General features: G+C 32.4%; 1 protein-coding gene across 6 annotated transcripts in view; it reads left to right on the top strand.

The window, feature by feature from the left end:
* The window catches only part of NAP1L4 (nucleosome assembly protein 1 like 4), a 34,087-nt gene extending 21,519 nt beyond the window's left edge, over positions 1–12,568 (top strand). For 3 of the 6 annotated variants that reach the window (XM_026706543.2, XM_087920189.1, XM_087920163.1), the window contains 5 exons: positions 297–319; positions 1,168–1,287; positions 2,816–2,845; positions 4,501–4,554; positions 11,056–12,568. In XM_026706543.2, the coding sequence (XP_026562328.1) occupies positions 297–319; positions 1,168–1,287; positions 2,816–2,845; positions 4,501–4,554; positions 11,056–11,094 (266 nt within the window). In that variant the 3' untranslated portion in view covers positions 11,095–12,568. Of the gene's footprint in view, positions 1–296; positions 320–1,167; positions 1,288–2,815; positions 2,846–4,500; positions 4,555–5,715; positions 5,758–6,902; positions 7,106–11,055 lie in introns of those variants that run through there. The other 3 variants (XM_026706545.2, XM_087920185.1, XM_087920177.1) reach the window with 2 other exon arrangements.
* The last annotated feature ends 343 nt before the right edge of the window (positions 12,569–12,911 follow it).

The raw sequence follows: 12,911 nt of genomic DNA, 5'->3' as shown, positions 1-12,911 counted from the left end.
GCCATACAAACTTATTCATCACCCCAAACCATCCATGTTTTGCAGTTTTCTTTTGCACCGTTTTTCTGACTCCATGCTTAAACTGTTTCATGCTTAAACTACTGGTTTAGGAAACAAAGGGAGTGACACTATATTGGATTTCTATTTGTCCCTTCACAAAGGCACTATACTAGAACATACTTTGGATTTTTTTAAAAATCTGTCTATTCATATAAATACTATACATGTTAGTATTTGAAACACAAAAATTGCTTTATAAACTATTTACGGTACATTTGTGTTTTTTCCCCCTGTAGTTTCAGGAGATGGAGAATCACTGGTAAGTTTTATTTCATTTTTAAAAATAATGAGTTCATCTAGCCTTGGAAGGGCACGACCTTCAGAGAGGATGGCACGCATTTCTATGGGATGTGGGGAAAACTAAACAGGCGTACTTTCATAGACATCTTATTAGAGATTCACTATTAACTAATTGGAAAAAAATATGTAAAAACATTATTTAAAAATTCGATTTGGCTTTCAACAATGGAGGCAATGGTTCATCCCAACAATTTGGATATAACAAAAATGACTAAATATAAAGATTTATTAGATCCTTTAGGGAAACTAAGAACTCGACAGGACTTACAGGAACAGGGATTTAAAATTGATCAGTGGTTATATATACAAATCCATAGTGTGTTATTTTTTTAATTGTAAATTCAATAAAATTTATATGAAAAAAAAAAAAAAATAATGAGTTCAGCTTTATAGCTTCACATTTGATTGTTCATATTAGATATTAACAATGTTGCATAAAGTCTAATCAATTCAATGATGGCTTTCTATTTATTATTTTTTCTCTGGTATTTGGTCTCTAAGCTTTATGTAATCTTGCTCTCCAAAGCTGTTCAGTAATTGTTTACACTATTTTTTTGCTTCAAAAACAGGTTTACGTATATAAAAATGTCTTTCTAATAAAATGTTGATATTACTTAGTACTAGTTTGGGAAACAGACAACTTTTCTATAAATCAGAATTCTCTTTTTTAGCAGTTGTAAATTAGTAGAAATGCATATCTATAGCTTACAGAATACTTCAATTTCATTTCTATTATTCATTTTAAATTATTTTTGATGATAAGATAGATGTAGTTATACAGACACATAATTTCTTTTAATTTTGCAGGATGAAGATTCAGAGTGTACTTTAGCCATAGATTTTGAAGTTGGGCACTTCTTCCGTGAAAGAATAGTGCCCCGTGCTGTACTCTATTTCACTGGAGAAGCTATAGAAGATGATGATAATGTATGTGTCTCACAATTATTTCAGGTTTATTTGTTTGTATGTATTAGTTTTGCATAGAGACATTGTACTTGCTTTTAATAATATTTTTGCTGCTTAGAAAAGAAAATTCAAAGCTTTAAAGTCAAGATTAATAATATTAGTTCAAAGTTGGTAATTTCTCCACTATATGTGAGTCCTGCATCTTGTAAGTAAACTAGGTGGGCAATACTTTCCTCAAAAATTTCCTAGTAAGGATTTTGTTTACTTAGCAGGCATGAATGATGGAACATCATTTGGAAACAAAAATTGAGATTTGTGCAGACTCTGCTTTTTTATTAGTTATACTACACAAAATACAGCTGGCTGTAAAACAGGAATATTCATAGAATAAGAAAAAGTTACGGTGTGTTATTTTATTTCACGTCTTTCCTGTTATATTAGACTCATGGAAGAACAAAATCCATGCTATAAATAGATACATTCATGCATTTGACTAGATGCATTTTATTACCACTACAATTGCTATTAACATGCAATCATTCAATAATACCTGAGGTGAACAAGGACAAGGACCTGTATACAAGAAATTGAGTCAGTGTGTGCCTCCCCCTTTGGACCCTAATATATAAAGAAGACTAAATCATTTCCAGTAATTGCTGTAATATTTAAATAGCACTTAAGTTTCAATGTCCAGCATAATAATAATTCTAACAACAGTTCTACCAGTATGTTGTTATTACCATAACAAATGTGTGTAGAAATGCTTACTCTGAAAAGATAGTAGCTTATATAGTGCTGTTCACTGAACTTACCACTGTGGGGGTGATATGAGACCGAGAACTTCCCAGCTACTCTTTTGTTCAGTGTATTATCCTATCTTAAAGAAAATATTGCACACAGTTTTGCTGTTTGTTTGACAAATGTTCCTTTTTGTAGCTTTACAAACATAAAAAAGATAGATTATGCAAAATACAGAATGACAACCCTCTGCTCAAGCAGGAATGTTTGTTCAGATCTTTAATATTATATTTAAGTACAGTGAAGTAAAAAGTAGAGAATTGAGTTGAACTCATCCCAGATCCTGGCTACTTAGCCCATCTGGTTTTCTTGGTAATAACAGGGAAATGATTACCTCCTTCCATGTTTTATCCAGCTTCCCTGCCTGGTATTCAAATATTAGGTTCAGCCTTGCTTAAAGGCTTTTTGAGATAGTCAATTGAACATTTACGAAAACCTCATAGAAATTTGCAATGAATATTGAAATAAAAAAATGTTCACGTCTATTGAAAGTACCTTGCTATATTTAGAATAAGTTATCAATTCATCTTCTCTGAAATAATTATGGGAATGTAGAAAGTTATATTTAATTGTTCAGTATGTGGATGCAGATATTAGTCTGATACATTTTAAACTGTCATGTATATAGGTGGATTTGGAAAAAAATATGGTTCAAATATTCATATAAATGCTAATAAGTGTAATGAGTGTAAATTAATATCTAAGTGAGTTTCTCACCCCTCCCTACTCTCTACTCCATCCTTTTAATTAGTTTGAAGAAGGAGAGGAAGGAGAAGAAGAGGTGAGTATATTATGGTCTAATATATTTCGTTCAGTGGAATACATAATAAATACTGTAGGCTGAATAATCAAGAAGGTACATTTTAGAACAGTGATTGGAAAACTAAGGTTTTATATTAACCTTAATTTTCTGTTTTGCATGTCTATAAGTATTGACCCAGATGGAATACCTCGGTATCAAAAGTCAGCAATAACAAATTGGCTATTGTGTCTATATTTAAAAGACAGTCTAGTTCAAAGGGAAGCTAGAGGAGTTACAGAACTAGAATTCTTGAAAATCACATTTTTTATTTTACAATTACATTAAAAAGAAGTTAAGTGCAATTCTGAAAACGTTACTCCCAAACGTAAGTGAAAGCTAGTTAGGAAAGCAGAAAGTAGGCTGAAGTTAGAACAATCCTATATTTATTAATTCCCAGTAACAAATAGCTTAGATCTTAGTTCAGTGGTAGATATTCTGTAGATCTTGTCTTCTACTTCTCAAAAGACAGAAACCATATGACCTGATTCACATTCCCTTTTTTTGTAGATCATTTCTTAATTGCTTATTATTTCTTTCATTTATACAGAGCAGAGATAGGTCAGAGCAGAGATTTTTCTATTTCCCATCCTCCACCCCTTTTCTTCATTTTTAAACAAATTAATTATTGATAAAAGGAATATCCTGCTGTCCCCCCTTCTGCTTGTTGTTACTTCTTTCTTCTGATTTCTGAGACTTCAAGTATAGGGTGTGATGGATGTTTATCACTAGCCATATTATTTTGGAGGGTATGTGTTATGAATTTATTTGTAAGTAAGCTGCTGTAGCTTCTTCAGCCACAAGAAACTTCTGCAATATTTATTCCTCTGTCAAACTTTGATGCAGGAGAATTTCCAAAGACAAGACTTGCTGACTTTATCTCTGCAACATTGAAGAAACAGTCCGCTCATTTCAAGCACTTTTCTTTGTAGACAGAACTGATCATTTTGAAAATCTTACCAGAATTACTAATAACAGTTGAGAAAGTAAAAATATTCATGATCATTCATGAGAAAAGAAGGATAAAATTACCTGAAATGTGTTCATTCTTAGAAAGATGCTGGTTTAGTCTCATCTTACTGTTACTTACTTATTTCTACTACTTTTAAAAAGAATGAAATACTCAAAAAATATTCTTTCTTGTCAGAATAGCTAAAGGAAATGTTAAATAGTCTATATCATCAGTTTCAGTACAAAGATTGGCTTGTGTTTATCACATCTTCTCAAAACCCAGCATTCACATTTCATGGCCTTTACCAGTTTCCTTACTTGAAAACCCTCTTTGATCTCAAATCTTTTCAAAAGTTACAGAGACCTTTAGCAATCAGATTGCCTCAGGATAACAAGCTTGCTTGGCAAACTTTGTAAACAAAAGAATCTAGTACCATCATTCCAGCTAAATGATGCCATTAACTTATAATAGAGACTGATATTCCTTTCTCTGAAAAGACAGGAAGATCCAATTGATAACAGATGCATTTAATATTACAAAGCAGTGGACACATGTTTCTGGTCTTTGTGATTAGTAAGAATCATCAATTTAAAAAATGGATGAAATAATGTGCATAATTATGTCAAAGTCTTGGTTGTCAAAAAAAAAAAGCATACTTATCCCAGTCCTTTCTTTTAAAATCTAGGAATTAGAAGGGGAAGAAGAAGGAGAAGAGGAAGATGCAGAAAGTGAACCTAAGGTAGGCTCTGTTGAAATACTTATATTAAGCCAAAATTATAAATTGCACCACATGCCACATACATTCTACTAATTCTAAAATTAATAATTGGTTAATTTTAAAAATGGCCCAATTTTTTTGTTCATTATTCATTCAAATGAATACGTTCTCACTTTTTCCTTGTTATTACTAAGCTAATACTAGTTCATTTCATTTTCTTTAACCTGACAAATTAATAGTTTTATAACATGGCATACATTATAAATAGCAAATTCTGTTTGTCTTGTATACATATATTTTTATCAACTTAGAAATATATTTTAGCATATGCCTGCTTATTTAAAAGCTTTGCAGATTTGAAATATATTTGTCCATTTTATGCCATTTGCTTTTGTGTTTCTATTGTTTTTCATTCTAAAATACCAAAATTTGCTTTATTCATTTCATTTTTTTCCTACTCGCCTAAAAAGGAATTCTTAATTTGCAGATGACACTTAATAAATTCCACATATACAATTACAGGGATATTTATAGTGATGTAATTGTTATGTGGTATTCCTATGTGATCTTTTTCTCTTGAATGAACATTTTAGTCATGTAGGTGAGATGAAATAATTCATAAAGTGTTTCTCCTTTTCCTTTTCCTTTCCTTTCCTTTCCTTTCCTTCCTTTCCTTTCCTTTTCACTTCCTGCCCCATTTTTAAAATTACAGCATGGAAAGAATCCTCCTTGTCATCAGTTCTCAAACTAGTTTTACTTACACTGATAGCTGGTTATCTGCAATACATTGACCAGAGATCTATATTAAAATAAAAGTAAAATATGCAAATATTTTCATGTGAAAATTGGTTTTGAATTTTGTACATGTTGATTTGAACATATGACCTGTACACTTGGCACAATTGTACACATGGCTTAGAGATAAAGTTTCATGACTATTGTATAACTGTTATAGTAATGATGTGATAGTTACTGAATTGAAAATGAAATGCATTGCAGGCAAGTGTTAACATCTTTGGTTAGAAAAAATGGAAAATACGCTTATTTCTATGAGTGATTGTATGTGACAAATTGTTTTTTTGTGCCTTCTGGAATACTAGTTACTGCTTTTTACTTTTGTTTATTTGGGTCCATTTCATCTTTCTTTTTTGCTGACAGTTCGTTTCAATTTTTCCCGTTTAGGTGTAATTTAAGTCTGTTTATCATTCATTCATTCATTTATAGGTAAGGTTGAATTCCATTAATACCTAACTTCCAAGGCTCCCCCCTCCCCCCCTTTTTTTGAACCCATGCAAATTTCATTCATTTAAGTACCTAATTTGTGTCATTCACCTATTCTATAGAAAGAAATGGTACTTTATCAAGATAGTATATAATTAAGTCCACAAAGACTTGGTTAATGTTGAAAAAAATACATAAAATAGATGTGACTCTTAAATTGTAGATAATGACCATTAGGGGAAATTAATATTTATTTAGATATGTCTTCTCAAATGTCCAGATACAATCTAAAAAGAAATGTTCCAACCTAACTACTTAGGTATTCAATATTGAGCTGTTTACTCTTACAGATGGAATAATCTGTTTCAAGATCAGATTGTTTCTATTAAGGTTGTGGTGGCCTGTTGCAGTGTTGAAATGCTTTCAGTGACATCACAACTTTGGAATGATATATTTGGGGGGGTCAACATTATTTCATTCAAAAAGTACATTCTAGAATGTATTTGTTACTGTATCGGGGTGTTCATGTATGTATGTGTGTGTGTGTGTGTGTGTGTGTGTGTGTGAGTGTTGGTTGGTTCTTTGTGTAGGCTTCAGTGATTTAAAACTACCAGCTACATTTTGGTATGTTTTCAGTATTTGCAACTCATTAGAAGATATTGTTCCAAACTCAGTGTGATTTAGCCTTGACATTTAAAAAGAGTGTCATCTATGCTAAATTAGTAACATCTATTTAAACATTACTTTGTGCATTTAGATTGGTTTAATTTCCTTCTCTTTGATGCTATTAATGTATCAAAATAGTTGTCATTTGCATTTAAATATCTTTTATTAAGCTGGTATTTTGATTTGAAATTCGTCATTTTTTCATCAATAACTGATGGTCTTAACAGAAACTGTTTTTTCAGCTGAAAAACGTTCTCTTTGTGAAAAGTAGGTAGATAGACATATAGCCCAAATTTTTACTCTGGTTATTCCAGATAAATTTTATTGAAGACCATTGCAGTATTTGAAATTGTTTAATCTTTTAACTATTTGCTTCTGTGGGGTCTTTCTCCAGAATAAGCCATTAACTTGATCAGCTCTTCTCTTAAACTGTTTTTCTTCCTCAGATGTTCATATCATCTATATCTGACTTCTTGTTTTAGAATATTTTACTTCCTCCCTGTTTTCACAACATTTGAGTTTTAGAAGTACTTGAAGAAGTTCTGGAAGATGTTACTTAAGCTAAAAGTTTATTATCCATGTCAGAAGATCTTGTGCATAATGTAGTAGGTATTCCTTTGAAAGGAAATTATTGAAAGATTCAGAAATCACTGTTTTACCTGTAAATTGTTTAAGGGTTGATTCATTAGCCCTTATGTATGCAATTTAATTCTGTGTAAATGAAATAAAATGCCTTCCACTGAAGCAGTTGCCTGGTAATATCTCCCCAAGGACTCACATCATTCTGCATGGTGGAAACCTCTAGGTGCAATCAGCGATTTTCCATTAGGTCGCAGTCTTTTCCCTTCCCTTCTATCCATCCACTCCTGTGGTGATGGAGAAAGGTGAAAAACCTACCTTGGGATTCTCAAGCAGAGACAGCCTGAAAATAGGAAAGGGGGAATGCAGTGCCACTCCCCATCTCTCTTCTCTCTCAAATGCTTCCTACCCATATTCCCAACATGAGGTAAAGAAAGACTCCATAGGGACAAGAGGGCAAGAACTGCCCAATCTCCTCTGTCTTCATTGGACTCCAATCAGACACCTCCCTTCAAGACCAATTGGACATATGAGGTGTTTGAGACCTTAAATACGTTCTTGAATTATTATACTTTAGAATTTGCCAGCCTGTTATTTCCCAAGAATATTTCTACCCTTTTAGTCAGACAGTGCAACCAACAATTATTTTGGTTCTGAAACTTAAAAATAATTTTCTGAGTACTAATAAAGGAGGATGTTTGTAGCTTAAGGTTGATATGAGGGTCCTTGGTGCTTTCTGATCTTGCTTGTTTTCTTGCAGATATTTCAATATCCTAACTTGGTAACCTCATCTTGCCTCTGGAATAAGATGCTCACTTGAGATTGCCCTGCACTACTGTAGAAAAACCTAGGATTCTATTTTCTAGTGTTAGTGACTGTTGTAATGTCTTGTTTCAGCATTGTTAATAACTCTTCATTTAATTTAGAAGCTACATAATAATCATATCCTCTATGCTTCTTCGGTACTCTTTTTATTTCCTGAATTATGAATATTCAGTTACTGCTTTTCTTACTCTTAAACTAGATATTCCCTATTTATCCTTATCTAGTAAAGTGGCTAAAATATCATCATATTGTTAGGTTTGTTTTTGTTCCCAAAGTAGCCTTAATATGGATTATTGTGCTGTAGAGTGTACATACAGTTTTGCTCTCTCCATTGGGGATATTTTGAATAAAAATCTTGCTTCTAAGAAGCTGCTACACATGATTGATAAATGTTCCATGACCTACATAGGAAACATTTCTAATAGCAAAAATGTCAGGTTTTGTGCACCACTCAACAGCAACGATATAAGAAAATAGGAATTAGAGTAATTCTTCTCTGAATAAAATATTCAATCACTTGGAAACAGCATTATATATTACTAGTAGTCCTTGATGTATAATCACAATTGAGCCCAAAATTTCTGTTGCTAAAGCAAGGCAGTTACTAAGTGAGTTTTGCCCCATTTTACAGTTGCCACAGCTGTTAAGTTAATGAATCAATGCAGTTGTTGAGTTAGTAGCATGGTTGTAAAGTGAATCTGGCTTCCTATTAACTTTGCTTATCAGAAGGTTGCAAAAGATGATTGCGTGAAGTTACCAAACTTCTGAGTTTTGATCACTGGAAGCTGCAATGGTTGTAAATGTGAAAAACTATCATAAGGCATTTTTTTCAGTGCTGTGTAACGGCTAGTGAACCAATGGTTGTAAGTCAAGGACTACCTGTACTTGCCTTTTTCATGATCCCTTTTTAAGCAATAAATATGCTGTATTACATTTGTGTAATCTTAATCTTTAACCCAAAAAAATTACACAAACTTACTGTACTTCTATCCTGTCAAAATGATTTGATTTAGATTTGCTACTGTTCAAATGTATTGTTGGTGAATGGAATGCAAAACAAGAGAATGCTTAAATAGCCATCAAAATTAAAATAATTGTTTTTATTAGAAATATAAGTGATATGAGTTGAGCTTTTAACAATTATCAGACAAATATCAAGAAAGTCACAAGTTGTAGGAAGTTTTTTTCCCTTGCTTTTGGAATTTTTCTTCCACTCTTCCTTGCAGAATCCTTGCTTGAAAATGTTTTACTTTATTTTACATATATTATAAATTTAAGAACTTCATGTAGGGATACCAAAGTTTAAACCATAAAGGCTACTTTAAAAACTGTTTTCTATAAGCGTTCTTAAACACTTTGAAAGTGTATTTTAAATTGTTACCTTTCAAAATAGCCATCATGTTCCTCATATGCTCTATCATTTTTCCACAAATGTATATTGTGTGGTTATGGCCGAACAGTTCAATTTTTATTTCAGAGTATTTGTGTGTGCGTGCATTAGATTAGGCAGTGATGTTGAGATCAGAAGAAAGAGTAATTTCTACCAGCTTTCCATTGCAGATGATCGTTACAAAAGCAGTACTGTACCATGGACCTGTGAACGATTACTGTAGTATTAGCTTAACTTTTCAGAAGGCCTTTTGCAATGATCTCTGGGTTTTGTTTTGCAGATCTGACCAGCTTTTTGGCAGTTCTAGTGTATATTTTTTTTCTGGAGTTTCCATAATTTACTTTACTTCAACAGTTTTGTTCATTTAACAATATTCCTCATAGCTGAAAATGCTATATAGGTATTCCTCAACTTATAGCTAGCCATTTAATGTCAGTGACAGTCATGATTGCTTTGGTGTGGGTGGATGTAAAGCGCTTCCAGCCGTTATAAAATGTTGCACTGTCCCATCATATGACTGTTTTTCAGGCGCTTGGTAATCTGTTTGTATTTATGACTGGTTGCTCTGTGATCATGTGATCGCCATTTGAAAATCTTCTTTGCTAGCTTCCCCAGAAAGTCAGCAGGGAAATTTGCAAGCAGAGAAGACATTGGATTTAAGGTTCATTCCCCCAGTGCATTGCATACAGTGCATTCGGTAGTATGATAACTATTAAACCTCTGCATTATCCATTCAGGGGTGTATAGGAAAGGCTTTAAATGGGTTGTTCATATTTTAATTAAAAAAAAAACTCTTGGGTTTTCCTTTAGAACTTTTTTTTTTAAGCAATTTTAAAAATAATGGAACATTTACTAAAGATTCTTTGTAATTGTCTTTAATAAACTATGCAGAACAGGGATACCTGTATTCATGCACAATTTGGATAGCCTACAAAGGATCCTTTTGTTTCAATTTATCCTTTATTGTAGATATAAAAAACTACTTCTCACATTACTCTCCCTTTTTTTCTCTTTCTTCAGTATTTTCTACAGGGCTTGCCCCTGATAGTAAACTCTTATGTGATCCTATGGTATTTTGCTTTTTCTTAAAACGGGGGTTATGTTTTTATTTCTTTTTTTGAGAGATATTCCGATTGTATCTTGGTGGAATTTAAAAGTTTCTTTGAGACTAGTACCTTAAAAAATAGGGTTGTGGTGGTTTTTTTTTTTTTTTTTTTAACCAAGAAAGACTCCTCTCTGAACAATGATCTGAAAGTGTGATATTGTTGGTCTGGATCAAGCGGCATTGAATGATATTCATCCATTTATTTATTCCAAATCTTAGGGTGGAATGGTGTAAAAATGTAAAAACGCAGATTGTTGTACCAGTTACTAAAAAGAATAAGTGAGCCCCTAGCCACTGTAAGAAAAAGGATGGTACACCTTTATTGTTATCCATTATTGTTATCCATTATATTTTAAAATATAGGGGTAACTAATAAGCAGTGCTTCAAATTTGAAGACAAAACACTTCTCTGATTGTAATCCTGAGAAAAGACATGCTTTGAAATTTGCAAAAAAAGATACGACATTTAGAGTGCAATTGATTCCTAAGCATCTTTTAAACTTTAGGTCCAAAACACTGAACAGCTTTAATAACTGGTTGTCTTGCCTTTAGGATAAAGAATAATCTACATCCCTCAAAGCACAATATATTGAATATTACTTTACAAATAAACATTTTCATATCTTAGTTCTGGTATTGGTTATGAATACAAAACTAAATGTAATGTTGAATTAAATTCAGTATTGAAGTATCTTTTGCATAAATCTCTTTCTTTTTTCTTTTCATTTTTAAACAGAAAGATGCCAGTCAACCTGCTGAATGCAAACAACAATAAGGAAATACCACTTCAGAGTGATATTTGAACAGCCTGTAACAATATTTGGATACCTGGCCTGCAGTTCAGGAAATTCCATTACTGCAGCACAATCTTATTAACAATGCTTAAACTAAATTGTTTTCAAATGCATGATTTTCACTAATTCTTTTCTTATTTTTGCTTAACTTGTACAGTGGCAACTTAATGCATTTGAGAAATATGAGGTTTAATTAAAGCACACTCTACAGCCTTTGGTACAATTTAGCTCAACTGTCTCTGTAGGCTTTTCCATTAAATTAAAAAAAATAATTTGCCTTTTTGAAAAACTTACCCTCAACACATGGTAAGTTTTTGTCAAAATATTATGGAATAGGAATATTTAGACTATTAAATTAATAAAATACAGTAAAAACAAATAAAGCAATATGCCTTCTGGTAGATCTTTTCCCTTTAAAATAAATCTCCTGTAGCCATTCAGACAGATTAGCGCTACAGAGTACCTTAAAACATTGTCATTTCCACTAATTTTAAATGGAAAATAACATTTCCTTTATCTTTGAAGAAAGGAGTGGTTGAGAAACATTTAGTTGTTCACCTTATTTATTAATTTTTAAGTACTTTGGTGAACTAGTACTTTTAATAGTTTTAAAATACTTGAAGAGAATCCTGTTTATAAACTATGGGTACTTGTATGTGAAAAACTCATACTTTACTCAAGAAAATGATTGCTTCTCAGACATTTCAAAACAACAAGCCTGATGTGGGCTCGCTATGTTGAGAAGGTTGCAGCACTTTAAGTATATATCCCTGGTTTGCCTTAGTTATGCTCGGCAGACAAAGGTTTGAAGCTTGGACATAAGCTGCAACTTTATATGCTTGTTCTCCACTGTTGGGTACAACTTCACTTTTAATCTTCCTTCAACCGTAAGAACAGACTAGAGTTTGATGTAATAGCTGAACCAACATTTTGTAATTTGTATTCAACCTTTAAGCCAAGTGCAGTTGGTCTTGGTGATGATTTAGCCATCAAATGCAAATTACAGGATTGGAATTCAGAGGACAGAGCAAAGTATGGCTTCCAATAAACAAAAAATAAAGTGAAACTACACACAAATGTGGAAAATAATGTTCTGGATAAATTGGAAGATGATCCAATTTGGACCTGTGAAAGCTATATCATATAATTGGAAAAATATAAATACATCCTGGGTGCATAGTTCTGATGTTTATTTGCAATATCAAGTCACTCCATTCCACATTTTCATGTTTTTTAAAGCTCCAGAATCCTTCCGAAGAATATTCAGAATACAGTTTCGCCTTTCTTAAACATACAATGCCAGCTTATGGCAACACTTCATTACCAATTGTGTGAATGCTGTTACCAGGCATGTAGAGAGTGCTCCAGCCTTATCTTATACATTTGTAACTTAATACTGTGTTTTCAATTTGTACAGAATAGTTAGAATATTCTATTAAAGTTGTGAAACATGAAGCGTATTGTCCTGATAGTTTCTCCATCAATTCATGACATTTTCTTGTCGCATTCATCAGTGTGTGACAGAGCAACTAATCACATAGATCCCTATTGAGATTTCAGCTGTAAATTTCCCTGTATATATAGTAACTTATTTTAGTTGTGGGACTCAGTTGAATATTGAGTTTTTTAGGGCTGTGTTTCTCAGCCTTGGCAACTTTTAAGATGTGTGAGTTTTAGGAGTTAAAGTCCACAAATCTTAAAGTTACCAGGAATAAGAAGCACTACTGTAGGGAATAGACTTGAAAAAAGACTGGTAGAAATCAACAGAAATAATGGCTGTTCTTGGCAATTTAAACAA

This window comes from Pseudonaja textilis, chromosome 1 (genome assembly GCF_049901715.1).
Source record: "Pseudonaja textilis isolate UNSWEBS1 chromosome 1, rPseTex1.2, whole genome shotgun sequence".
In the NCBI taxonomy this organism is placed as follows: Eukaryota; Metazoa; Chordata; class Lepidosauria; order Squamata; family Elapidae; genus Pseudonaja; species Pseudonaja textilis.
Note: the sequence above shows the minus strand (reverse complement) of the source record. Positions and strands in the feature narration are given on the sequence as shown.